The 27,176-nt window shown below is 34.5% G+C and overlaps 1 protein-coding gene across 1 annotated transcript; it reads right to left on the bottom strand.

Moving 5' to 3' along the window:
- Nucleotides 1–160: 160 nt before the first annotated feature.
- Nucleotides 161–26,372, bottom strand: abcb5 (ATP-binding cassette, sub-family B (MDR/TAP), member 5). The gene is made up of 29 exons (XM_048153120.1): nt 26,153–26,372; nt 25,125–25,200; nt 24,735–24,858; nt 22,401–22,464; nt 22,144–22,294; nt 21,802–21,901; nt 21,436–21,627; nt 21,146–21,317; nt 19,291–19,415; nt 18,938–19,115; nt 18,734–18,847; nt 18,524–18,634; nt 18,025–18,150; nt 17,292–17,495; nt 15,836–16,006; nt 15,482–15,643; nt 13,551–13,784; nt 13,290–13,439; nt 12,446–12,550; nt 12,205–12,282; nt 12,018–12,101; nt 5,551–5,754; nt 5,321–5,421; nt 4,416–4,556; nt 4,161–4,317; nt 3,850–4,047; nt 3,536–3,742; nt 1,568–1,714; nt 161–1,127 (listed from the first exon to the last, which is right to left on the bottom strand). Exons 2-29 carry the CDS (start codon nt 25,174–25,176, stop codon nt 927–929), a joined length of 4,053 nt encoding a protein of 1,350 aa, XP_048009077.1. The 5' UTR covers nt 25,177–25,200; nt 26,153–26,372; the 3' UTR covers nt 161–926.
- Nucleotides 26,373–27,176: the final 804 nt, after the last annotated feature.

Genomic DNA, 27,176 nt, shown 5'->3' with positions numbered 1-27,176 from the left:
AATGAAAATGTACAAAGCAAAATGTAAAAAATAAAAATAATACATACACAAAAGGTAAAAACAGGCTGATCCAGCCAGGAGTTTACTTTAAACAAGGTAGTTTTACTTTAAATAAATAATTGTATTTAAACATTTCAGAGGAAGGAACGACAGCAGAGAATTATGGGTAATTCATTTTATAAAAATCGAAAAAAGCATCTTAACAATAAACAGTACATAACAACATCAGACATTATACAAGAATAAAGTAGCCGTTTTCATTCGGGAGACAAAGTTAGCCTGTGCGGTATAAAGGTCCAACATGTTGGAGGCTCGAACCACGAGCACATTGCGCCCCCATGCGATGCTGAGGTCATATAAACAAAACACTTGTGCGAATATTTACATTCAAAGGGTTTATGCTCACTGTACAAATCCTCAAAACATTAGGTAAAATTGTTGCAATTGCCTGTTATGGCAAAGATGTGTTGGGGGACAAAAGTGTCAAGGGAGTTTTACTGTACAATAAAATATCAATACATATACTATATACAATACATATAACAAACAATATTTGTATATAAAAATTGAGAAAAATAAATCTGTAGATATACAACATCTTTCTCTTTTTATATAAGAATAGTATCTTTTCAATGAGCTGTAACAAAGTAACAAAAAGAAAGTGTACAAGCAACAAAGAACCTAGATATTTTTTTTGATTCTTTCTTTCTCCTGTTAATATCTGGCCACATGATAGAGTTAAAAAAATTAAATTCTGTTTTTCAAATAATATTGTGCAGAATTTGATTGTAAGCTTCTTAAAATGAACTTGCGTAACATTTAGTAAAAAAATACACCCTCATTTAAATTTAAATGTAAGATTAACTGCACCATTTAATTATTTATCTTTGCCCTTCATTTTAGATATACAAACACTAGAGTTTAAGTTAGTGAGCAGATACTTGTGCATTCACCAGAGCATAGTAGGCCCCTTGTTTGTCTATGAGGTGGGCATGTGTTCCCTGCTCAATCACCTTGCCATTCTGAACCACCACGATGATGTCAGCATTCTGAATAGTGGACAAGCGGTGGGCAATGACGATACATGTGCGGCCAAGCCGAGCGTCATCAAGAGCCTTCTGCACAATCTGTATAGCAGGAGAGAAAGAAGTGGTCGAAACTTTAAAGTTAAGCTTTCTTTTTTAGTCCACAAAAATGATGTAATATGCACATAATATGAATATAATATGCATATAATAAATACTAAATAGTAAATGCATATTTAAAGCAGCACTTTATGAATGGCTTGATTCTTAGGTTTGATCTTCTTTTGTTTCTTTTTCTAAATGTGATAAAACACAAGTGTGTAGAGTATAAATCCATGAATTTCAAGGCATTCCCTAAAAGCAACAGGACGACAGGCACACAAGTTCAAACTACCAAAAGTGCCACCTGCTGGTTCAAGACAGAATTGCATATTGTCCTAACAGCGTCAAAAAGGGAACAGTTGGAATAAATCAAATTAGCTTAATGATGACATACCCTTAAATAGTTTTGCAAATATGTATGTGTAACAGTTTTTACAAACCTTCTCGCTCTCTGTGTCGAGGGCTGATGTGGCCTCGTCCAGCAGCAAAAGTTTGGGCTTGCGGACCAGAGCTCGAGCAATGGCTATCCTTTGCTTCTGTCCTCCAGACAGCTGAGCGCCTTTATCTCCAACTCGAGTGTTGTATTTCTGAAGGGATATTACATATGTATAAAGAGACAGTTTTTTATAGATGGCTTTGATGTAGAATAGAATAGAATAGAATAGAATAGAATAGAATAGAATATGATATAATATCAGTGTTGGGAATTACAAGTACACATTACAAGTAACGTGAGATATGTAATCAGATTACTTTTCAAGTAACTAGTAAAGCAACACATTACTTTTACATTTACAACATCTACTAAAATATATTACTTTTTCAAATAAGTAAGGCAAGTTACTTTGTTTTCCCATTTATTGACTGAATTTGCAGTTCCTTCAGCCTGAGGCTTCATTTCACTTTTGGTGTGAAAGGGCCTTTATATTTGCCAAAAAATTAACAAACAAGCAAGCCCAGCCCAGATGAGAAGAAATCACAACGCAAAAGTAAAGTAACACATTACTTTCTATAAAAAGTAACTAAGTAACTGAATTAGTTACTTTTTAGGGAGTAACATAATATTTTAATGAATTACTTTTATAAGTAACTTTCTCCAAAACTGAGTATAATAATATAATATAATATAATATAATATAATATAATATAATATAATATAATATAATATAATATAATATAATATAATATAATATAATATAATATAATATAATATAATAGTAACACTTTACAATAAGTTCTCAGTAGTTAATTTTAGTTACAACAATGCATTAACTAAAATTAACTAACAAACATTTGTTATAGTATTAACCTTTTTTGTTAACATTCATTAATAAAAATACAACTATTCATAGCTAGTTCATGTTAGTTCAGGTCCATTAAAGGAACACTCCACTTTTTTTGAAAATAGCCTCATTTTCCAACTCCCCTAGAGTTAAACAGTTAAGTTTTTCCGTTTTCGAATCCATTCAGCCGATCTCCAGGTCTGGCAGTACTACTTTTAGCATAGCTAAGCATAGTTCATTGAATCTGATTAGACCGTTAGCATCTCGCTCAAAAATGATCAAAGAGTTTCAATATTTTTCCTATTTAAAACTTGACTCTTTTGTAATTACATAGTGTAATATCATTGTGCCTGCTGCACCCATGGTACGACAGCAAAGTTCCTTGATTATTACGCCGGAATGAGAGTATAGTTCCTAGCCATATCGGCCTAGAAAATCACAACTTTTCATTTTCCATCGGTCTTAGTACACGATGTAACTACAGAAGAGTAGGGGAGTTGGAAAATGAGCCTATTTTCAAAAAAAGTGGAGTGTTCCTTTAAACAATATTATCAAGCGCAACTTTTGATTTGAGTTATGTATAAGTAAATGTTGAAATTTAAAAAAATACATAAATGCTTTAAAAGTATTTTTCATTGTTAGTTCATGTTAACTAATGTTATCAAATGGAACTTTATTGCAAAGTGTTACAAATATAAACTGCTGTTATAATTATTATTTTTTTTAAAGAAATTAATACTTTTGTATATATACATATATATATATATATATATATATATATATATATATATATATATATATATATATACTGTATATAAAGCAGCACAACTGTTTTCAACATTGCACTGATAATAATAATAAATGTTTCTTGGGAACCAAATCAACATATTGCTTTCTGAAGGTTCATGTGACACTGAAGACTGGAATAATGGGCTGCAGAAAATTCAGCTTGGCCATCACAGGAATAAATTACATTTTAAAATATATTCAAATACAAAATATTTATTTTAAATGGTAATAATATTTCTCAATATTTACTGTATTTTGATTACATAAATTGTAGCGTACTTGTTTGTAAAGCAAAATGTATACACACACATATATTAATGGAAACATCATGCATACCTCTGGAAGGCCAAGGATAAAATTATGTATGTTGGCCTTCTTCGCAGCTTCCTCAATCTCCTCCTGGGTGACGACACGGCTGTTGTCCCCATACTGAATGTTCTCAGCGATGGTGCAATCAAACAGAATAGGCTCCTGAGACACCAGCCCCATCTGCGCGCGCAGCCATGCCAGGTTCACATTTTTGGTGTCATTACCATCTACAAACTGTGCAACAAGCAAAAATAAGGCACAATGTATGGCATAAATTGAACACTTGAGCCAAAATAATGGTTAAGACCTTTAGGCACACATAAACCACCTGATGAACTCACCACTTGGCCTGCCGCAGGGTCGTAGAAACGTTCTAAAAGCTGAATGGTGGTGCTCTTTCCACAGCCACTGCTGCCCACCAGAGCCAGAGTCTGTCCCTGAGACACTGAGATATTCAAGCCCTGTAAGACTTTCACATTCTGACGGGTTGGGTAGGAGAATTGCACATCTCGGAATTCAATATGCCCTGAAAAGTTTGTCTGAAAAAAGGAAAACATTTTTTTTTAATTATTAAAAGAATATTTTATTTTATTTTATTTTATTTATTTTTTTTGACAGCGTCATGCCACAAACTCTAGAATTTCACACTTACTGGTCGGTCTCCAGACTCATCATAGATATCAATGGCTGGTTTCTTCTCTAGCAGCAGTAAGATTCGCCCAGCTGCTGCTTTGGCTTTGGCAAAGTCAGGAGCGAATGATGAGGACTGGCCAATGTTCATTGCAGCAAAGACAATCACAGAAAATACCCTGTGGAGGAGGAACCAACACATCAACATGGTAAAGAGCATGTATGAAATTTTCAAAAAACATATTATTGATAAAGTCTTCATACAAACTGTACTTACAGGAAAACATTTTCATATTCCGTGTAACAGTGTGCAATAAGCCAGGCTCCAAAGCGGAAGATTGCAGCATTGACCAGGTAAGGAATGGCTTGGGCAAGGGCAAAGGTGATTCCGTAGATGGGTGCTTTACACAAACTAGATCTGAAATATCAAAAGTTTTTGGAAACTTATATTTGATTGGGGTCTATGATCCCCAACTATTAAATATAAGTATTAATTTTATTAATATTTATTAAATATAAGATTATATTTATAAAATTAAGTAATTATTTGTTACATTTATATTTGTATCTTTTCACACAAATATATTTTCAAAAATGTTAAACAATTTAAAAATTAAATATTTTAAGTTAACCCTATAAATCACAGTTGTTATCGTTAACTAAAACTAAATATAAATCTTTTGAAAACATTTCTGTTCATTGAAATAAAGCTGAAATAAAATAAAATATAAATATTAGTTGAAAAATGAGAAATGAGAAATGAGAATTAGAAAATAAGAAATGTTGCTTTGGTAATAACTGAAATAAGCTGAAGCACTAAAATTAACTGGAAATAAATAAAAACTAAAATGAAATAAAATGAAAATTAAAACTGAAATAAAAATAAATTAAACCTAAATAGCAATATTCAAAAAAAAAAAAAAAACAACATCAACAACAAAATGACAAAAATAATGAAATTGCAAACAATTAAATGAGAAAAAAGTATAAACATGAGAACTAAATATTAATTATAAACATTAATAAAACTATAATGAAAAATAAAATAACACTGCTTGTAAAATATTTTTTCTTTTATCGTTTGCTTAATTTTCCATGGGCCCCATAGCACCCCCTTGTGGCCCCTGGACCTCAGTTTGAAAACCCCTGTATTAAGGTTTTTAATCTTGAAAATTATTTTACCGATATGGCAGGATCAGGCTGTCATTAAACTTTCGGAAGAAGACATCTTCACGGGTTAATGCAACAACCGTCCTGAAGTTCTCAACAGTTTCTGTGGATATCTGAGAGGAAGAGTTGGAAAGGATACCATCAGCAACCAATTAACCTTACCTAATCATTTACTGAAGAAATTGAATCACATTGTTCTCAAACAAAACCAAAAATAAAGGTCAATGACCAGTGTACCGTACCTTGCCAGACATCTCCAGTGCACTTTGGTCTTTGGAGGCGTGTCCTGCCATGGCTCTCATCTGGATGAAATTTGCCCCCGTGAGGAAGGGGACACAGGCAAGTATAAGCAAGGTGAGCTGCCAGCTATGGATAAACGCCACAATGACAGCGATGCCAAGAGCACAGATAGTGTTTGTGGCCAGTCCTAATCTGGATCCTGCTGCCTAGAGATGAGAAAAAGGCAGAAGCAAATAAGACACCACACAACTAAACAGGCTATTTGGACGACTGATCTTATGGTACAGTATAAGAGTATGTTTACTCCAGTATAAGACTAAATATTTATATACACTACCATTCAAAATTTTGGGTCAGTAAGATTTGGGTTAGTAAGCAAAGACGCATTCAATTGATCAAAGGTAAGAGTAAAGTATGGAAGCTTGTTTCTGCCACCAAATAAAAAAGATAAAAAAGGTAATTGCTACTTTTTATCTCACAATTCTGACTTTTTTTCTCAGAACTGCAAGATCAGAATTGCATGATATAAACTGGCAATTGCGTCTTATAAGGATATAAACGTGCAATTCTGACTAATTTTCTTAAAGGTGCCCTAGATTCAAAAATTGAATTTACCTCGGCATAGTTGAATAACAAGAGTTCAGTACATGGAAATGACATACAGTGAGTCTCAAACTCCATTGTTTCCTCCTTCTTATATAAATCTCATTTGTTTAAACGACCTCCGAGGAACAGGCGAATCTCAACATAACACCGACTGTTACGTAATAGACGGGATCATTAATATTTACGCTCCCAATATTTGCATATGCCAGCCCATGTTCAAGGCATTAGACAAGGGCAGGACATCTGGATGTGCACAGCTGAATCATCAGACTAGGTAAGCAAGCAAGGACAATAGCGAAAAATGGCAGATGGAGCAATAATAACTGACATGATCCATGATAACATGATATTTTTAGTGATATTTGTAAATTGTCTTTCTAAATGTTTCGTTAGCATGTTGCTAATGTACTGTTAAATGTGGTTAAAGTTACCATCGTTTCTTACTGTATTCACGGAGACAAGACTGTCGTTATTTTCATTTTTTAAACACTTGCAGTCTGTATAATGCATAAACACAACTTTCTTTTTCTTTAAACATTCTTTATAAATCTCTCCAATAGTGTGTAATGTTAGCTTTAGCCACGGAGCACAGCCTCAAACTCATTCAGAATCAAATGTAAACATCCAAATAAACACTGTACTTACACGATTAGACATGTTGCATGATGAACACTTTGTAAAGATCCATTTTGAGGGTTATATTAGCTGTGTGAACTTTGTTTATGGTGTTTAAGGCAAGCGCGAGCTCTTGGGGCGTGGAGCACGATATTTGAAGGGGCCACGAACCCTGAATCGTCGCATTTATAATGATAGGCAGTTAAAAAAATTAATAAAAAAAAAACTATGGGGTATTTTGAGCTGAAACTTCACAGACACATTCAGGGGACACTTAAGACTTATATTACATCTTTTGAAAACATGTTCTTCGGCACCTTTAAAATTGTGAGATTATATTCTGACTTTATATCTCGCAGTTCTGACTTTATAACTCGCAGCTCTGACTTTATATCACGCAGTTCTGACTTTATATCTCGCAGTTCTGACTTTATATCACGCAGTTCTGACTTTATAATTCGCAGTTCTGACTTAATATCACGTAGTTCTGACTTTGTAACTCACAGTTCTGATTTTATATCTCACAGTTCTGACTTTATAACTCACAGTTCTGACTTTATAACTCACAGTTCTGACTTTATAACTCACAGTTCTGACTTTGTAACTCACAGTTCTGACTTTATAACTCACAGTTCTGACTTTATAACTCACAGTTCTGACTTTATATCTCACAGTTCTGACTTTATATCTCACAGTTCTGACTTTATAACTCACAGTTCTGACTTTATATCTCACAATTCTGACTTTATATCTCACAGTTCTGACTTTATATCTCACAGTTCTGACTTTGTAACTCACAATTCTGACTTTATATCTCACAGTTCTGACTGTATATCACACAATTCTGACTTTATATCATGCAGTTCTGATTTTACAGTTCTAACTTTATATCACACAATTCTGATTTATAACTTGCAGTTCTGACTATATAACTCGCAGTTCTGACTTTATATCTCACAGTTCTGACTTTATATCTCGCAGTTCTGACTTTATATCTTGCAGTTCTGACTTTATAACTCGCAGTTCTGACTTTATATCTCACAGTTCTGACTTTATATCTTGCAGTTCTGACTTTATAACTCAGAGTTCTGACTTTATATCTCACAGTTCTGACTTTATATCTCACAGTTCTGACTTTATAACTCGCAGTTCTGACTTTATATCTCACAATTCTGACTTTATATCTCACAGTTCTGACTTTATATCTCGCAGTTCTGACTTTATAACTCGCAGTTCTGACTTTATATCTCGCAGTTCTGACTTTATAACTCGCAGTTCTGACTTTATATCTCGCAGTTCTGACTTTATAACTCGCAATTCTGACTTTATATCTCACAGTTCTGACTTTAGATCACACAATTCTGACTTTGTAACTCACAGTTCTGACTTTATATCACACAATTCTGACTTTATATCACGCAGTTCTGACTTTATATCTCACAGTTCTGACTTTATATCTCACAGTTCTGACTTTATATCTCACAGTTCAGACTTTATATCTTACAGTTCTGACTTTGTAACTCACAGTTCTGACTTTATAACTCACAGTTCTGACTTTAGATCACACAATTCTGACTTTGTAACTCACAGTTCTGACTTTATATCTCACAGTTCTGACTTTATATCTCACAGTTCTGACTTTGTAACTCACAATTCTGACTTTATATCTCACAGTTCTGACTGTATATCACACAATTCTGACTTTATATCATGCAGTTCTGATTTTACAGTTCTAACTTTATATCACACAATTCTGATTTATAACTTGCAGTTCTGACTATATAACTCGCAGTTCTGACTTTATATCTCACAGTTCTGACTTTATATCTCGCAGTTCTGACTTTATAACTCGCAGTTCTGACTTTATATCTTGCAGTTCTGACTTTATAACTCGCAGTTCTGACTTTATATCTTGCAATTCTGACTTTATATCTCACAGTTCTGACTTTATATCTCACAGTTCTGATTTATAACTTGCAGTTCTGACTATATAACTCGCAGTTCTGACTTTATATCACACAATTCTGATTTATAACTTGCAGTTCTGACTATATAACTCGCAGTTCTGACTTTATATCTCACAGTTCTGACTTTATATCTCGCAGTTCTGACTTTATAACTCGCAGTTCTGACTTTATATCTTGCAGTTCTGACTTTATAACTCGCAGTTCTGACTTTATATCTTGCAATTCTGACTTTATATCTCACAATTCTGACTTTATATCTCACAGTTCTGACTTTATATCTCGCAGTTCTGACTTTATAACTCGCAGTTCTGACTTTATATCTCGCAGTTCTGACTTTATAACTCGCAGTTCTGACTTTATATCTCGCAGTTCTGACTTTATAACTCACAGTTCTGACTTTATAACTCACAGTTCTGACTTTAGATCACACAATTCTGACTTTGTAACTCACAGTTCTGACTTTATATCTCACAGTTCTGACTTTATATCTCACAGTTCTGACTTTAGATCACACAATTCTGACTTTGTAACTCACAGTTCTGACTTTATATCACACAATTCTGACTTTATATCACGCAGTTCTGACTTTATATCTCACAGTTCTGACTTTATATCTCACAGTTCTGACTTTATATCTCACAGTTCAGACTTTATATCTTACAGTTCTGACTTTGTAACTCACAGTTCTGACTTTATAACTCACAGTTCTGACTTTAGATCACACAATTCTGACTTTGTAACTCACAGTTCTGACTTTATATCTCACAGTTCTGACTTTATATCTCACAGTTCTGACTTTGTAACTCACAATTCTGACTTTATATCTCACAGTTCTGACTGTATATCACACAATTCTGACTTTATATCATGCAGTTCTGATTTTACAGTTCTAACTTTATATCACACAATTCTGATTTATAACTTGCAGTTCTGACTATATAACTCGCAGTTCTGACTTTATATCTCACAGTTCTGACTTTATATCTCGCAGTTCTGACTTTATAACTCGCAGTTCTGACTTTATATCTTGCAGTTCTGACTTTATAACTCGCAGTTCTGACTTTATATCTTGCAATTCTGACTTTATATCTCACAGTTCTGACTTTATATCTCACAGTTCTGATTTATAACTTGCAGTTCTGACTATATAACTCGCAGTTCTGACTTTATATCACACAATTCTGATTTATAACTTGCAGTTCTGACTATATAACTCGCAGTTCTGACTTTATATCTCACAGTTCTGACTTTATATCTCGCAGTTCTGACTTTATAACTCGCAGTTCTGACTTTATATCTTGCAGTTCTGACTTTATAACTCGCAGTTCTGACTTTATATCTCGCAGTTCTGACTTTATAACTCACAGTTCTGACTTTATAACTCACAGTTCTGACTTTAGATCACACAATTCTGACTTTGTAACTCACAGTTCTGACTTTATATCTCACAGTTCTGACTTTATATCTCACAGTTCTGACTTTGTAACTCACAATTCTGACTTTATATCTCACAGTTCTGACTGTATATCACACAATTCTGACTTTATATCATGCAGTTCTGATTTTACAGTTCTAACTTTATATCACACAATTCTGATTTATAACTTGCAGTTCTGACTATATAACTCGCAGTTCTGACTTTATATCTCACAGTTCTGACTTTATATCTCGCAGTTCTGACTTTATAACTCGCAGTTCTGACTTTATATCTTGCAGTTCTGACTTTATAACTCGCAGTTCTGACTTTATATCTCACAATTCTGACTTTATATCTCACAGTTCTGACTTTATATCTCGCAGTTCTGACTTTATAACTCGCAGTTCTGACTTTATATCTCGCAGTTCTGACTTTATAACTCGCAGTTCTGACTTTATATCTCGCAGTTCTGACTTTATAACTCGCAGTTCTGACTTTATATCTCGCAGTTCTGACTTTATAACTCGCAATTCTGACTTTATATCTCACAGTTCTGACTTTAGATCACACAATTCTGACTTTGTAACTCAGAGTTCTGACTTTATATCACACAATTCTGACTTTATATCACGCAGTTCTGACTTTATATCTCGCAGTTCTGACTTTATATCTCGCAGTTCTGACTTTATAACTCGCAGTTCTGACTTTATATCTCGCAGTTCTGACTTTATAACTCGCAGTTCTGACTTTATATCTCGCAGTTCTGACTTTATAACTCGCAATTCTGACTTTATATCTCACAGTTCTGACTTTAGATCACACAATTCTGACTTTGTAACTCAGAGTTCTGACTTTATATCACACAATTCTGACTTTATATCACGCAGTTCTGACTTTATATCACGCAGTTCTGACTTTATATCTCGCAGTTCTGACTTTATATCACGCAGTTCTGACTTTATATCACGCAGTTCTGACTTTATATCACGTAATTCTGACTTTATAACTCACAATTCTGACTTTATAACTCGCAGCTCTGACTTTCATGGCAGAAACAAGCTTCCATAGTAAAAGCATTTATCATGTTACATAAATGTTCTATTTCAAATAAATGTTGTTGTTTCTTGAACTTTCTATTCATTAATGAATCTGGTTTCCACAAAAATATAAAGCAGCACAACTGTTTTCAACATTTATAATAGGAAGAAATGGTAATACTTAGGGATGTTCCAATTTAGAAATTCTGCTGACACAGTAACTTTGCAACAACCTGTCAACTTATTCTACAAACCCGAACCCTAACACAATCAAAACCTAACAGTCTACTAATACTCTAATGAGAGTTGACATGTAGTTGTAAAGTTAGTAGAATGTCTAAAGTGGACCAACGAAATAAAGTGTAACCAAAGTAATGTTTCTTGCATATTGGAATATCAGCATATTGGAACGACTTCTAAAGGATCATTTGACACTGAAGACTGAAGTAACGATGATGAAAATTCAGCTTTACCATCACAGGAATTAATTACATTTTAAAATATATTTTAAAAGAGTATACAATTATTTTATATTGTAATAACATTTTACAACATAACTGTTTTTGATAATAAATTAATGCAGCCTTGGTGAGACTTCTTTAAAAATAATTAAATTAAATAAATATTACCAACCCTAAACTTTTGAATGGCAGAAGCTGTAGTCATATGGATTAGCTCTCACATTAATACATCTGAGAAATAGATTCAGCCAGACCTATAACGGTTTAAAGAGATGGATGTAATGAACCAGAGCCAAAAACACAGGCTGTATCCACAGTGAAAGCTTAATTACTGGTTCTGATGGCAAATCACTGTGTTCCACTCACCCCTTTAACCAGAGACGCATCTGTGGCTAATTTAGTGGTCAGGACTCCCACTGCATTGTTGTTGTCATCAAACCAGGCAATCTCCTGTTAAGAGAAATAGGCTTGAGGATGAAGCACACATTTCAATAGCCATTTGTTCGTGCCAGATTAGCTCTCAACTGCATTACTATACAGTAATGTGCCGTACCTGTCTTATCATGGCGTTGAAAGCCTGCCTTCTCAACCTCATGGTTAGAAGCTCCCCAGATTTACCAAACATGAAGCCCTTGGAAAGGAAAGAGCAACAGATGTGAAACTTACATACAGCATACAATATATATAAGGGTTGCCGAAGGATGCCTAAGTTGAGTACTAAGCTAACCACTAACCCCAAGTATAAAGCAATAGAAATGATAGTGAACGCTACTAATAACCCAACAAAATCTCACCTGGAAGAAATAAGTTATAAAGGCCACTGCTCCAGTTAGCAGAAATAAGAGTGAGAACATCATGGTCTTCTGTCGCTTTACTTCAGGGTCGACCTCTGCAAACACCTACAAACAGAAGAGGTTTTATTGAATTGAACATCCTGGTTAATTCATTATAAATGCTTTGTGCTTATGAGCAGTGTTGGGGAAAGTTGCTTTTAAAAGTAATGCATTACAAGATTGCGTTACTCTCTAAAAAAGTAACTAATCGCGTTACTTAGTTACTTTTTATGGAAAGTACTGTTACGGTACTTTTGCATTACTTTTTCTCATCTGGGCCGGTTGTTTGTTTGTTTGTTTTTATAACAATAAAAAAAAGTTATATTACTGGCAGATGTAAAGGCAATTTCACAACAAAAGTGAAATGAATAAGCCTGAAGGCTGAAAGAGATGCAAATTCATGCCGGTACAGTAGAGGGCGCAACTTTTTCAGCCTTCAGGCTTATTCATTTCACTTTTGTTGTGAAATTGCCTTTACATTTGCCAATAATATAACTTTTTTTATTGAGCAATGTAAATGGGAAAAACCAATTAACGTGCATTACATATTTGAAAAAGTAACTCAGATATTTTGTTGTAAATTTAAAAGTAATGCATTACTTTACTAGTTACTTGAAAAAAGCAATCTGATTATGTAATTTACATTACTTGTAATGCGTTATCCTCAATGCTGCTTATGGGATATATAGTATCCAATCCACAATTTTTATATCACTAATTTTTAAACGATCATGGGGAGATAAGCAAAAACATACACAATAGAGATTTTTATTCAGATGTATGAATAAAGACAAAGGACACTCACACCAATGATTTTGGCAAACAGAATGGCCACACAGGGATAAACAGCTCCGCCCACAAGGCTGGCCAGTGTGCCCACCAGCAGGTAAGGCCATTCCGGTTTGTTCAGAGCCAGAATTTTAGTGAAAGGTATTTCTGGAACTTCTTCCTTTTCCTACAAGAGATTTTTTTTTTTTTTTTTTTTAATTATCTAATTGCTAATTTATAAATCACAAGTATGATTAACTCTCAATAGAATTAAAGCAGTGAAGACTGGAGCATGTACCTTTTTGTCTTTTTTGGATTTCTTGCTCTTCTTCTTTGAAGAGGACTTCTTTCTTGAGGACCGTCTCGTACTGCTACGTCTTAAGCTGTTTCTAAGAGTTCCACTCTCCATTTTAATTTCCTCTCCTCCTTCGGGAGTCTCTGTGTCAGAGGATTCCTCACCGGTGTCTCCCTCAGAAACATCCTGAATATCATCTTCATTGGCATCAAGATCATCATTTGGTCTCCCTGAGCTCTGTTAGTGTAAATTAATAGAAAACAAATTATGCCAAAGAAACCCAAATATGAGGTCCGCTTATGAGAGAACCTTCCTAAAGGATTCAGGGAGTTTTTAAAATCCTAGTTTTTAAATGATTTCTCAGACTCATTTATACCGTGTAGCATACATATTAAGTGTGATATTATAATGGTAATATATTGTTTCCATTATAATTGTCTTTTATATTGTCATGGCACTGCAAACAATACACACACACACACACACACACATACACTATTGTTCAAAAGTTTTTTTTTAAGAAATAAAGTCCCTCTGTGGTGAATATCAAGTTTTTAATGTTGTTTATATGTCTATGTGGTGTTTTTAATATGCTTTAAGACAAACTATGTGCAAATTCATAAGTAAACACCACTGCTGACGCCAACGTGCCGCTGACGTACTGAGTTGTTCAAAGAGTTTCTAAGGATAATGAATTAGACAGCTGTCTGACTCACGAATGGGAACATGGTTTGTGTAACATTAACAAAACATTATTATCTGTTTCATAACAAAGTCAAACAAAAGGCTATTCATATTGATTACCATTTATGTGTACGACGTTGTAAAATACGATACCACTGTGCAGCGTTTACCTCAGTAAGTTAGCCAAGTGGATCTCTGAGCTGGTGTGAGTGAGTAGAGGCGGGGCAAATTAGCATATTCATGAATCTGCTTATACTAAATGAAGCAATGGTGTAGAGTTACATTCAAACTATTTTTAAGGCATGAAGAAATTTTTTTTCACAGTAAAAAAACGTTTAAATATGCCATTTTGGTGATCAAAGATGAGTTTTAAAGGTTAAAATTATTGACTACAGTGGGACTTTAACATTTTTTTTTTTTTTTTTAAAAAGGTTGCATTAAATTGATCAGTCAAGTGAAAGTAAAAGACATTCATAATGTTACCAAAGATTTTTATTTCAAATCATTGCTGTTTTTCAACTTTCTATTCATCAGAGAATCCTGGGGGGAAAAAAAAAAATCATCATGGTATCATGGTTTTTCTTTCTGACGAGTCATGTGACGCTGAAGACTGGAGTAATGGCTGCTGAAAATGCAGCTTTGCCATTCCATAAATAAAATTAACATATTTATATTGGTAACATATATTAAAACAGAAAACAGTTTTACTTTTTCAGTTTTACAAAATTACTGTTTTGACTGAATTTTTTGATCAAATAAATGCAGCCTTGGTGACCAGAATAGACTTTAAAAGCATTAACTCTTACTGACTCCAAACTTCTGAAAGGATAAATATATATATATATATATATATATATATATACAGACACACACACACACAAAGATTACATCTTATATTATTTTATACTGTATTATGTATAATTTTTCTATAAATATATAATTAATATTTCTTGACATTTTTTTCTTCTAACTATAAGAATAATATAAGATGTATAAACCTTTAAAAGTAATAATAAAAAGTGTATTATTTCTTACTGGTATTACTGTTAAAAATATGGGCTGTCAATAGAATAAAATAAAGGTGATTAATCAGTTTCCAGTTTAATAAGCAAAATAAAAGAGAAGGAATACTGCAAAATGTATTGAGTTTGAAAACCCCGATTTAGGCAACAACTGCATAGAAATTCATAAAGTCGGTTCTGTCCTGTCCCACTATTAGATAGTTCCCATGTAGAGAGACATACATGTACCTGTTGCATTACAAGAGAATAGTACACTCCTTGCTTGGCCATGAGTTCTCTGTGGCTGCCCTGTTCAACCACTTTGCCGTCGCTGAATCCTGCAATTATATCTGCTGAACGAATAGTCGACAGGCGGTGTGCAATCACAATGGTAGTACGTCCTGCTCTGGCCTAAGAAACAACACACATGATTATTTATTGCTTGTTTACTGCAGTGTTGAACATTTTTTGGTTAAAACTTTGTTACCACAACAACAACTGTAATAAAAGATATTAGTATTCATAATCTGCAACTATACCTATATCTTTTCCAGTACTCATGCAAATGTCCTGAATGTTACAGCGTGAACTGCTTTGCATTACCTTGTCTAAAGCTGCCTGAACAATAGACTCGCTCTGTGTGTCCAGGGCTGATGTGGCTTCATCCAGCAGGAGGATTTTAGGGTTTTTGACGAGAGCTCGAGCAATAGCGATCCTCTGCTTTTGGCCTCCACTCAGTTGAGCCCCTCTCTCTCCAACCATAGTGTTTAGCTTCTATCTCAGAGAAAAACAATTTTTTAAACATTTAACCAACTTTCAGACTAAACAAACAAAAACTAGTGTAGCGCATATACAGTCTAAAAATGCTAATTTCCATATAGAGATCCTCCAATATTAAAATTCAGGTCTAAATCCATAAGCAGTCACTGTGATTTTGCCAAGTAAGTCATGTCCCTGGATCAATATATCTGTCTGAAAATGTAGTCCTAACCACCCCTACCCCTAAACCTAACCCTACCCTACCTATAACTCATCCCTAAAATCAAGGGAAATGACAGGTGAATAACACTGATGTAGAAGCTCCTAATGCTGGTTTATGCCTAAACTTGACATATACTGTAAACTTGTCCCTCAAATCTGATTGGCTGTAGGGCTGCAAAAATAAATCGATGCTTCTCGATTCATGGATCGATTCTGAGATTTTCCGAATGCAACGAGATTCTCTCTCGAATCAATTCTGAGCTTAGTTTTTAACAGCAGATGGCGCTCTAGGCTAGTTTTTAAACGCACACTCAAATGCTCACGAAGAAGAGCGCTCGTGCATTCGGGTGAGCCTGAGAATGTTCAGCAGAATGCTTTTATGACGCGAGATTAATGTAAACAACCCACTACAAACACACTTGTAATTCGATTCAACCTTTTCGAACTTTATGAATGATAATTTTATAGAAGGTTCAAGTGGTGTGTGCAAGGCATTGGAAGCAAGCAGGCAGTCCCATCTGCTGCTAAAAACTAAGCTCAGAAACGATTCGAGAGAGAATCACGATGCATTAGGAAAATCGATGCATCGCGAATTGAGAAATGATTCTGCATCGATTTATTTTCCCAGCCCTAATTGGTTGATTGGAATGTTGTACTTGGTGAAATCACCTTCACCATCAGGAAGCAGATGGTGTTATGGCCGATAACTGATAAATGGCCGATATTAAAGTCTATTTTGTCTAAATTAAAAAAGTAAACACTAAAAATGAAAAATCAATCATTTTAAATGCTAGTGAATTTAGGTATTCCACCGTTATAATGTGCATCATGACAAATGTACATTTGGAGATTATATTTCAATTTGTTCTTAAATTGTTAATATTTTTAAAGAGTAACTTTAAGGGAGCATTAGATGATGGCAAAGGTAATCTAAATCTAAAATAGGGGAAATGTGTATGCACAATTAAATATCGATATAAAAATATATATATATATTGGCAGACAACAAATATGGTACTGATATATTATGCATTTCCATTTCTTTGGTTCTGCAAACTTTTGACTTTACACTACTCACATCTGGTAGTTTGGAAATGAAATCATATGCATTGGCCTCTCTAATGGCTCGTTCAATATCCTCATCAGTGGCGTCTTCTCGGCCGTATCGTATATTCTCTGCGATGGTGGTCCCAAAAAGAACAGGCTCCTGACTCACGATACCCATGTTCTCCCTCAGCCAGCACACATTTAGAGAACGGATATCATGACCATCAAGAGTCACCTGCAACCGTATACATTTCATAAACTAATTAGTTCTTCATTCATGGAATGTACGTCAGTAAACTGAAATACAACATATTTTGTGTCACACACGTCATGTGAAGTATTGAAGGAATGCAGCTTTAACTGAGAGGTGAAATGATTTATGTTTGTTCATTAGAAGATTCTTTAGGTACACAGCAAAATCTCCAGAGTTAAATCAACTCTGCTCAGAGCACATATGGTCCCTCTCTAAATAGTGTTAAAATAACACTAAAGCAGAGTTAAAGTTAATGAGATTATTAAGCAATTAATTAAGTGATGATTGTGCATTAGTGATGAACACCTGCTGTTAACAAGCAGAATCACTGAAGAAAAGAGTAACACAAGAACTACAACTGACTTCAGTCACAGCCTTATTAATTGTTTAATTATCTCATTAACTTTAACTCTACTTCAGTGTTACTTTAACAATATTTAGAGAGGGACCATATGTACTCTGAGCAGAGTTGATTTAACTCTGAGGATTTTACTGTGTATGTCAGTTTTACCTCTCCTGAATCCGGGTCATAGAACCGCTGCAGAAGCTGAATTGTTGTGCTTTTCCCACAGCCACTGGCTCCAACCAAAGCAATGGTCTTTCCATGAGGCACTTTCAGACTCATTCCCTGTAGAATCTGCAATGGGACACATTGAATCAGTCTTTAGTGTGTCACCATTTTTAGGCTGGACAATATGTCATCACAATATTGATAATAAGCCAACTTTACATACATAAAATTCATCAGTATTGCCTGATAAAAAAATTTTGGTCACACTATAGTTGAGGGTCCAATTCTCACTATTAACTATTAACTACAACTTTTGCCGCAATAAACTCCTAGTTACTGCTTATTAATAGTTAGTAATGTAGTTGTTAACTTGGTAAGGTATTGGGTAGGATTATGGGATGTAGAATAAGGTCATGCAGATTAAGGTATTAATATGTGCTTTATAAGCACTAATAAAACAGCCAATATCCTAGTAATATACGTGCTAATGCTGCTGTACCTTCACATCTTTTCTGGAGGGATAGCTGAAGTTGATGTTCTTGAATTCAATATCTCCTTTCACATGGTCTGGTTTGTGACCTTCTTTTGAACTGCTGTCAATGGGACGAGGCTGCAACATGTAACAGTCATCCAGAATAACAATATGAGCATACATTTAATAAAAAAATAACTTTATTGTGAAGATCGAGCACAGACTGAAAGTTTGTACCATGTCAATTGTTTTGTAGACCTCATAGGCCGCACCCCGGGCCTTGGCAATGCTCTCTAGGTTTGGAGCACCCTGACCTAAAGAGAATGCACCAATCATCACAGAGAAGAAAACCTGGGATCAAAAGTAACAAAGTTGGTGGTTATTCAGAAATTTCTCCTGCTGTATCTTTATTCAGAAACAGATAAAGTTTAACAAACTCACAGTGATGACCCTTCCAATGGTGTAATTCTCTGGTTCGTCCACAGACAGTTTTGTCCCATACCAAAATGCCAGTGCATAAGTGCCAAATATAATGAACTGTGTCAACCCCATGGATACATTAGTGGTAATGGCTTTCTTTACCCCGAAGTCCTTTGCTTCTACCAAGTTTTTCTCATACCTAAAATACAGAAAACAGTTTGTCACAGAAAGCGGTTTGTCACCCTGTACGCACACTCTTAAAACAGTTTGGTCGCATTCTTGACATTTAGAAGACACAGTCTTATCTTATCTCTCTCATTTAAGTGACAAATTTGTTGTGAACTTGATAAATGAAAGGTACAGAATGTGCTCACTTTTCCACTGCTTTCTTCTGTCCATTAAATGCCACAACAGTCCTGATAGCGACCAGAATCTCTTCAGCTACTGCTCCTGCTTTAGCATATGCTGAAAGCTCCTTACTGGTCAAGGTGGCAAGAATCTGTAGGCGACAGAACAGTAAGATATTAAATTGGGCCCTACAACTTAACTTGATATAGGTACCAACGAATACAGCGTTAGCCTATAACCACTTTGAACCACCATTAACCACCAATAATCGCAATAAGCTCTGTGTTTTGTTACTTTCAATAAGAAACAAAGTGTCATCTTTCAATTCTGTCTATTTTATCATGGAATTCAAACAATCATGCCGTTTTGACACTGATGTGGCGTGACAGATTGCTGCATAGGCGCCTTCAGTTCAAGCGGCAGGGTGGAGTGCGAGTGAACCCAATCATTCCTTCCTTACAGAATAAAAATGAATGAACATCTGAAGGTATGTTCAAAGATACAGTGCAACTTACTGAAACTTATCATAGCCTATCTCATGTAATCGCTCAATCAGTGTTTCAAACACGGAAAGATGTAAACATGTAAACAATATGTTACTTAACATTACATTTACCTCAGGTAAGTCTTCAGTGTCCACATTTGTTAGTTCGCTAGAGATCTGATTTCTCTGAATATATGCACTATATTAGCCTATATATGCATGATCTATTTTACTTAACCTGTTAGAGATGTCTTAATTATTTAATGTTGCCTATAAATTTATCAAGAAAACAAGTTATGACAGCCACTGTGTAAATGATTATTTCAAAAACACATTGGAGTAGAAAACTCATTTTATAATTAGATTTAGAAGTTAATGCAAAAACTGCCTTAAGTGCAATTTAGATGTTTGCATACAATTTGTTATTTAAGTTTTGAGTTTTTATATCTAAAAATAAACAACAACTGAATTTAACTCAGTTTGGTCTCTGTTGTTAATTGTAACCTTTAATGTATTAGTTCACTTCAGAATTAAAATTTCCTGATAATTTACTCACCCCCATGTCATCCAAGATGTTCATGTCTTTCTTTCTTCAGTTGAAAAGAAATTAAGGTTTTTGAGAAAAAAATTCTAGGATTTTTCTCCATATAGTGGACTTCACCAGGGTACAACAACTTGACAGTCCAAATTGCCGTTTCAGTGCAACTTCAAAGGGCTCTACACGATCCCAGCTGAGGAATAAGGTCTTATCTAGCTAAACAATCTGTAATTTTCTAAAAAATAAAAATGTATGCACTTTTTAACCACAAATGCTCGTCTTGCACTGCTCTGCGATGCGCCACGCATTATGTAATATTTGCAATACATAATACATTTGTGGTTTTTTTTTTTTTTTTAAATGACTGATCGCCATCCTGGAATGTTTTCCTCAAAAACCTTCTTTTTGACTAATGAAAGGGAGAAATAAACATCTTGGATGACATGGGGTTGAGTAAATTATCAGGAAATTTGTGAACTAATTCTATAAAGTGTAAGGGCTCCCTATGTAGTTTACAGCATTAGCAGGGAAAGATTTTTTATCTTTAAGAAAAATTTAATTATAATTGAATGTATTTAGAGTTCAGTAAACCACTTTTCTCTTTTTTTTAAAGAAAAGGGGGAAAAATGCAATTTTATGTTTAGTTTTCTCCCCCTGCCCTGCTGTATAAACACGTACTGAACCGTCATTTCGTCATTACCGTTACACCCCTAATATACATAGGCTATATATATATTACATTTATAAAATGTATTTATATTTTAAAATATTAACAATATATTGTGTATATGATATATTGTGTATAGGTTTATTCATCAAACACTTTGATCTAAAAAAGACAAAGAAACTTTATACATACTTTAGACCAAACAGCAGCCGATCCTGCTAGCAGGGGACTGACGGCAAGAATGACCAGCGTCAGCTTCCAGCCATAGATAAATCCAATGATGAAACCAGTAACAAATGTGCAGAAGAACTGGATAAACACACAGATCTTGTCCCCAAGGCCATCGTTGATTGTGTTTATATCACTGTGTTGAGGGGAAAAAAAGGAGATTGATACATTTTGAGATCAAACACCTGAATTGTAACCCAAGAACATATCAGGTGACAGAAACAGAGTCTGGAACATGGTTGCACTTCACTTACTCTGTAAGCCTAATGTTCAACTCTCCAATCGGATGCGTGTCGAACCATGACATCTGCTGGTGGAGGATGGCATGAAAGTACTTCTCCCGGATCCTCTTTGTTTGTTTTGCAGCAGTTAGCAGGAAAAGCATTACCTGGAATGTTCCCAGAACCAGGACCGCAGCCCCGATCGCAACAAAGTAATAAGCATGTCTGTGTAAACAAACCACAGGCTTAAGTTAAGGATCAAAAAAGAAGTGAATCAAAGGTGAACCATTCTCACAGTCACAACTTAGTGACTTATTTTAAAAAATAATTAAGAAACTTCATTAAAATATTCATGAGTGAATTGAATGACAATGAATCTGACACCAGGTGGCTCCTCACTTTGTCATATTATCTTCAATGCCTATTTCAGGGGAACCTGCCAAACACGTTGAAGAGTTGGAGGTGAAGTTACTATAGGTGAAGTTTCCAGTGAAGTTGCCTGCAAACATTTATCAGAAGCATTTCTTGAAACCAGCAGTTCCAGTCCACCTCATTACAGTAAATATTTATAAAATGATTGCTGAACTGTAACACTAAGGGTAAAGTTTACATTAGCAACTCAAATCAGTCCATTCTACTGCCCATTCTTTAACAGAGAGATATTTGAGAAGGATTTATGTCATTAGTTTATGGATGTTTCCTTATCTTTCAAAACTATGGGTATTGTACTATTAAATATACCTGTCATATTATATTGCTGGCCACTTATCACAAAGCTGTCAGTCATTTCTCCGAACACCACGCACATGAGAGGCAATGCAACGCCATGGGCAGCTGAACACATCAGGCCAATCAGCATTAGCAGCACCTCTGGACAGGTGGCATACCGAAACTGCAACCCAACAAACATGTTAGTCAAACACATGACTTCTACCCTCATGTTGCATCACTGCTTACAAAAGTTACATATGAGATATAGAAGAGATGAGCATTCTTACCAGCTGAAAAAATCCAACTGCTTTCACAGGCTCGTTCTTCTTTTTGGGCTTTTTTTCCTTTTTTCTATTTAAACGGAAAAAGTAAAAGTACAATTGAGAAAAAAGCCTTCTAGTTTTACAGTACTTACTTTTTTTTATTTTATTCTGGGCATTTTTTATCTTTATGAAGCCGTATTTACACAAGTCATCCATTTATGTCAAACAGCCTACTTTAACTTCATTAATCGATACAGTCACTGTGGTGTCTAAACCATAAAAAAAGAGAATATTTTGAATATAATATATGAAATATAATGTTAGACCAGGGATGTGTAAACTAAAATATGATGGCTGTTGTTTTTTATACTATGTGAGTAAAATAATAGACTGGATAAAAAGCCAAAAGAAATGGATTAAATTATCATCTGACTTCAAATGTATTTGAATTTTACAATAAATATGTCTAAAGTGGTTTTCCAGAGAATACTGACATAAAAAAGTAAGCTGGTGACAATGGCAAAGAGAAAATAGAAGGATAAAACACAAGCACAAACTTTCCTTGACAATTTTGTAAATACCAAGGAACACTTACAACTAATTTTGTTACAAAACTACATGTAGATTTAGATTTATTTATATTTCTGTTCTCTTACTATTACTATTGGACATTTATTACTACCCAAATGGTCACAACAGCGACTGTACTTCCGTAGAACTGAACCACTGAAAGTGTCTTAACAAGCAGTTTGTCTGTGTGGTACGGAAACAGCATTATATAGGACCAAAAGTCATTGCAAAGAGTTACAAGGAGTGCAGAGAAAATCACTGGCGCTCCTCCTCCAACTATTGAAGAATTGGTAGGTGAACCCATGTATGGTCTCTTTATGTTTCAGCCGTCCAGTAGACGTTATCGAAGTATTAAAAATAAAACAACCTGTCTAAGGTTTTAACAGCTTTTATCTTCACGAATACAGGCATTAAACTGACTTCATAACATTCAAACTAAATATAGTTTTATGGAGGGTGAAGGACTTAAAGGATTAGTCCACTTTTAAATAAACTTTTCCTGATAATTTACTCACAGCCATGTCATCCAAGATGTCCATGTCTTTCTTTCATCAGTTGAAAAGAAATTAAAGTTTTTGATGAAAACATTCCAGGATTTTTCTCCTTATAGTAGACTTCAATGGGCACCAAACAGTTGAAGGTCATAATTAGTTTCAGTGCAGCTTCAAATTGTTCAACACGATCCCAGATGAGAAATAAGAGTCTTATCTAGTGAAACCATCGCTCATTTTCTGAAAAAAAAAAAAAATATTAAAATTATATAAGTTTTAACCATAAATGCTCATCTTGAACTAGCTCTCTTCTTCTTCTCCTCTATTTGAATTCCAGCAGTGTAGACACTGCTAAGCATATTAAATGGAATTCAAATAGAGGAGAAGAAGAATAGAGCTAGTTCAAGATGAGCATTTCTGGTTAAAACTTGTATAATTTTCAATTTTTTTCAGAAAATGAGCAATGCTTTCACTAGATAAGACTCTTATTTCTCATCTGGGATTGTGTAGAACAATTTGAAGCTGCACTGAAACTAATTTTGACCTTCAACTGTTTGGTGCCCATTGAAGTCCACTATAAGGAGAAAAATCCTGGAATGTTTTCATCAAAAACTTTAATTTCTTTTCAACTGATGAAAGAAAGACATGGACATCTTGGATGACATGGCTGTGAGTAAATTATCAGGAAAAGTTTATTTAAAAGTGGACTAATCCTTTAAGCATAATACACAAGGACACTCTTTTAATAATAAAGTACAAATCTTGAACGAGAACATATAGTTCATTACACTGTGTATATGTCATATATACACAGTGTAATGACACATCATTATCATTGTGCATCTGGTTTATATTTATATTTGACTTTTTATTGTAAATTTTGAAATTATATAGCAGGTTTCTTTTAATTGATGCAAAGCGTTTCATTGGTGTAACATGCATATGACAATAAATTTAACTTAAACTCGAAAGTACGGCTCTCAAAAAAATTAAATAAAAATAAATTATAACAATAATGTCAAATAATGTTTTTTTGTTTGTTTGTATGTTTTTACACAAATTGTCTAACAGTCCCTTGCGGATTCACTAGAGGTTTATTTATTAACATTTTAAATATTGCTGGAATTTTTGCCCCAAGCTCTGGTTAATTTGTGACACTGATTTATATGTTTCTTTATTTGATCAATTAATCTACTTGCAAATTACAAAACTTATCAGATACATCTAGTTTTTCTTTCTAGACAAATGCTTTCTCATGGGAAAAAAAAAAAAAACAAAAAAAAAAAACTGCTTCTACCTGAACCGGCTTTTGCCCTTTGATTTGGCAGAGGACTCCTCATTTGGTGGCTCCTCTGGTGTGCCTTCCTGAGGTTTCTCATCCTGGGTGTAAGCTAGGTTGACGATGCCCTCAGGTATCACCTCTGCAGAAAAGGGGTTTATGTTTACTTAAGGAACAGGCGGTGCAAGTCTAGGGTGTCAGGGGAATCTAAATAATTCATTCTAAATGATCCAGCACTTTACAAATTAGACAAGCTATGTAGATATGATATTTATTTACTACTATCACCATTGCTTACGACAAATATTGCTGGCTCTTGACAAGTGATGTTTTACAATTGAAAGTTGCTTTGGAAAAAAATGTGTGTCAAATGAATTAATGGAAATATAAAATGTTAAGTGAACACACCATGCAAGTAAGGTGGAGGGTCTGTCGATTGACCGCTTGGCTCTTCTTTCATTGTGATAGCACAGTGTTTGTGTTGCTAGATAAAGAGAACAGTCACTCTGAGCAATGCTGATTCATAAGGAGGTACACATTTTTAAAAAATAAAGCTTACAATTGCAATCAAAATGGCTTTATATCCTGATGTCCAGTTTTTTTGTGTGTTTTTTTTAAAGAAAACAATCAATGTACAGGTGCTTTAAGTACCTCAAAACCAAAACCTCACCTGAAGAACTTGTAAATGTAGCACTCTTAGAATTGTCAATGAAGGTTCTATAGAACCGTAAAGGGTTCTGTCAGGTGGGTTCCCATCATGGGATCATTTTATAGATTACATTTTAAATAGGCCTAATTCAGTTTGTTTTAATGCATTTTTTAATGTAAATTGCAATGTATGAGCTCGTAAACATCACTAGAAAAAAATTGAAACAACCAGTTTAACATGAAAAGCATTTCTCCTTATATAGAACCTTTTCAGCATAAAGTGAGTCAAGAACCCACTGAACCTTCTTTTTTTTAGGAATGTAAATAATGTCAACGTGGAGAGAGGATGAAAACTATTTTTAATAGTGCAACGAGCAGATTTATAACAGTAAAAATATATTATTGCACTCATATATTTAAATAGAAGACATGTAAATACTCATACAAGACGTTTTCTTTACAGTTATTATCTAGAATATTGGTGTTATTATTACATAAGCTCATCATTGAGCTGATTCATCCCGCCTCCCTGTTACCTAACCAGTTCCAAAAGAAACGAAAGTGTAGTAGAGTACAATTAAAATATGACAGGGCATGATCGAAATTGCATAAAATAAAAGAGCCTACAACAACATCACCAAAAATTAATTTCAAAACGTAAACTGACACCCATATTCACATTTCAGCTATATAAAATATGATATTTTAATTATCTGTAATATTTACCAGACTTAATGATACGCAAACAAGCATTTAATATATAAATAAAACATTTTTTTCTGGCTTACCCCATGTGGTGATCACAAATGCTGCAAGCCGACAGACAATATGAAGGTACAGAAGACACCTGTTTCATGATGTTTTATAGCGCATTGTGCTACCTGGACACGCCTCCACCTGAGTCAATACTGCACAAAAAATGTGGGCGTGCAAAGATGGAAAAACTGACTTTTGCCCTCATAGCGGAAACAGAGTTTATGTGAACAAATGATGACATAATAAGCAGGTATGAACTTTGTTCCTCATAAGATTTAAAGATGGAGATGCAGAAGAAGATTATTTGTCAGCTGATATCATTGATTTTTGCTATGGTGCGCGTTCCTCAGTGTTCATAAAGAGAGTTTTTTCGTTTTTTCGACGAAAAGTACTACTTTTCCTATCAATATTTTATGTGCAGAAACAATTGAGCTCGATAAACAAGATAATTACAGAGAAAAACTAAACGCTCGGACGCTGTGAGGGTTTTCAAACAATTGCTCTGCTGGTTGAGCATCTCCACCAGAGCAACCAATGGCGTGAGTTTGGGGGCGGGATTTTCTCTTTGATTGGTCAATGGCAGAGAAGGGGAAAGTTCGTGATACCTGTTCGACTACTGTCATAATTCTTGCGATTCTGCTTGGTAATGCTAGCGGAAATTACAGAGTTCATTGGGGTAATTGGGAGAAAGTTCCTCAACACAAAGTTTATGTTGTATTTACACAGCCTTGACTTAAAGTTTGAATAAAGTTTAGTATAATTAATGGCAGGTGTGTCTGTTTGTCATTAACATTATATCATCAACGTTCCTACCCAGTTTCTGAATTACAGTAGTAGGCTACAAATATGGTGGTACTTTGCTGCTATATGGCCCCTATGGTATCTCTACGAAAACTATGGTAGTATTTATTTGTTGAGTGTTTTAAGCTGTTTGATAATCTGCTATAGGCTACTCAAAAAATATATAGCACAGTAAGTCAGAATGGTTGAAGGACTGGATTGAGCTGAGTGGATATAGCTTGATAGATGTGTGAGAAATCTGAGGTCTCAAACAAA

Source organism: Megalobrama amblycephala, linkage group LG13, assembly GCF_018812025.1.
Source record: "Megalobrama amblycephala isolate DHTTF-2021 linkage group LG13, ASM1881202v1, whole genome shotgun sequence".
In the NCBI taxonomy this organism is placed as follows: Eukaryota; Metazoa; Chordata; class Actinopteri; order Cypriniformes; family Xenocyprididae; genus Megalobrama; species Megalobrama amblycephala.
This window is presented reverse-complemented; position numbering and strand designations above follow the sequence as displayed.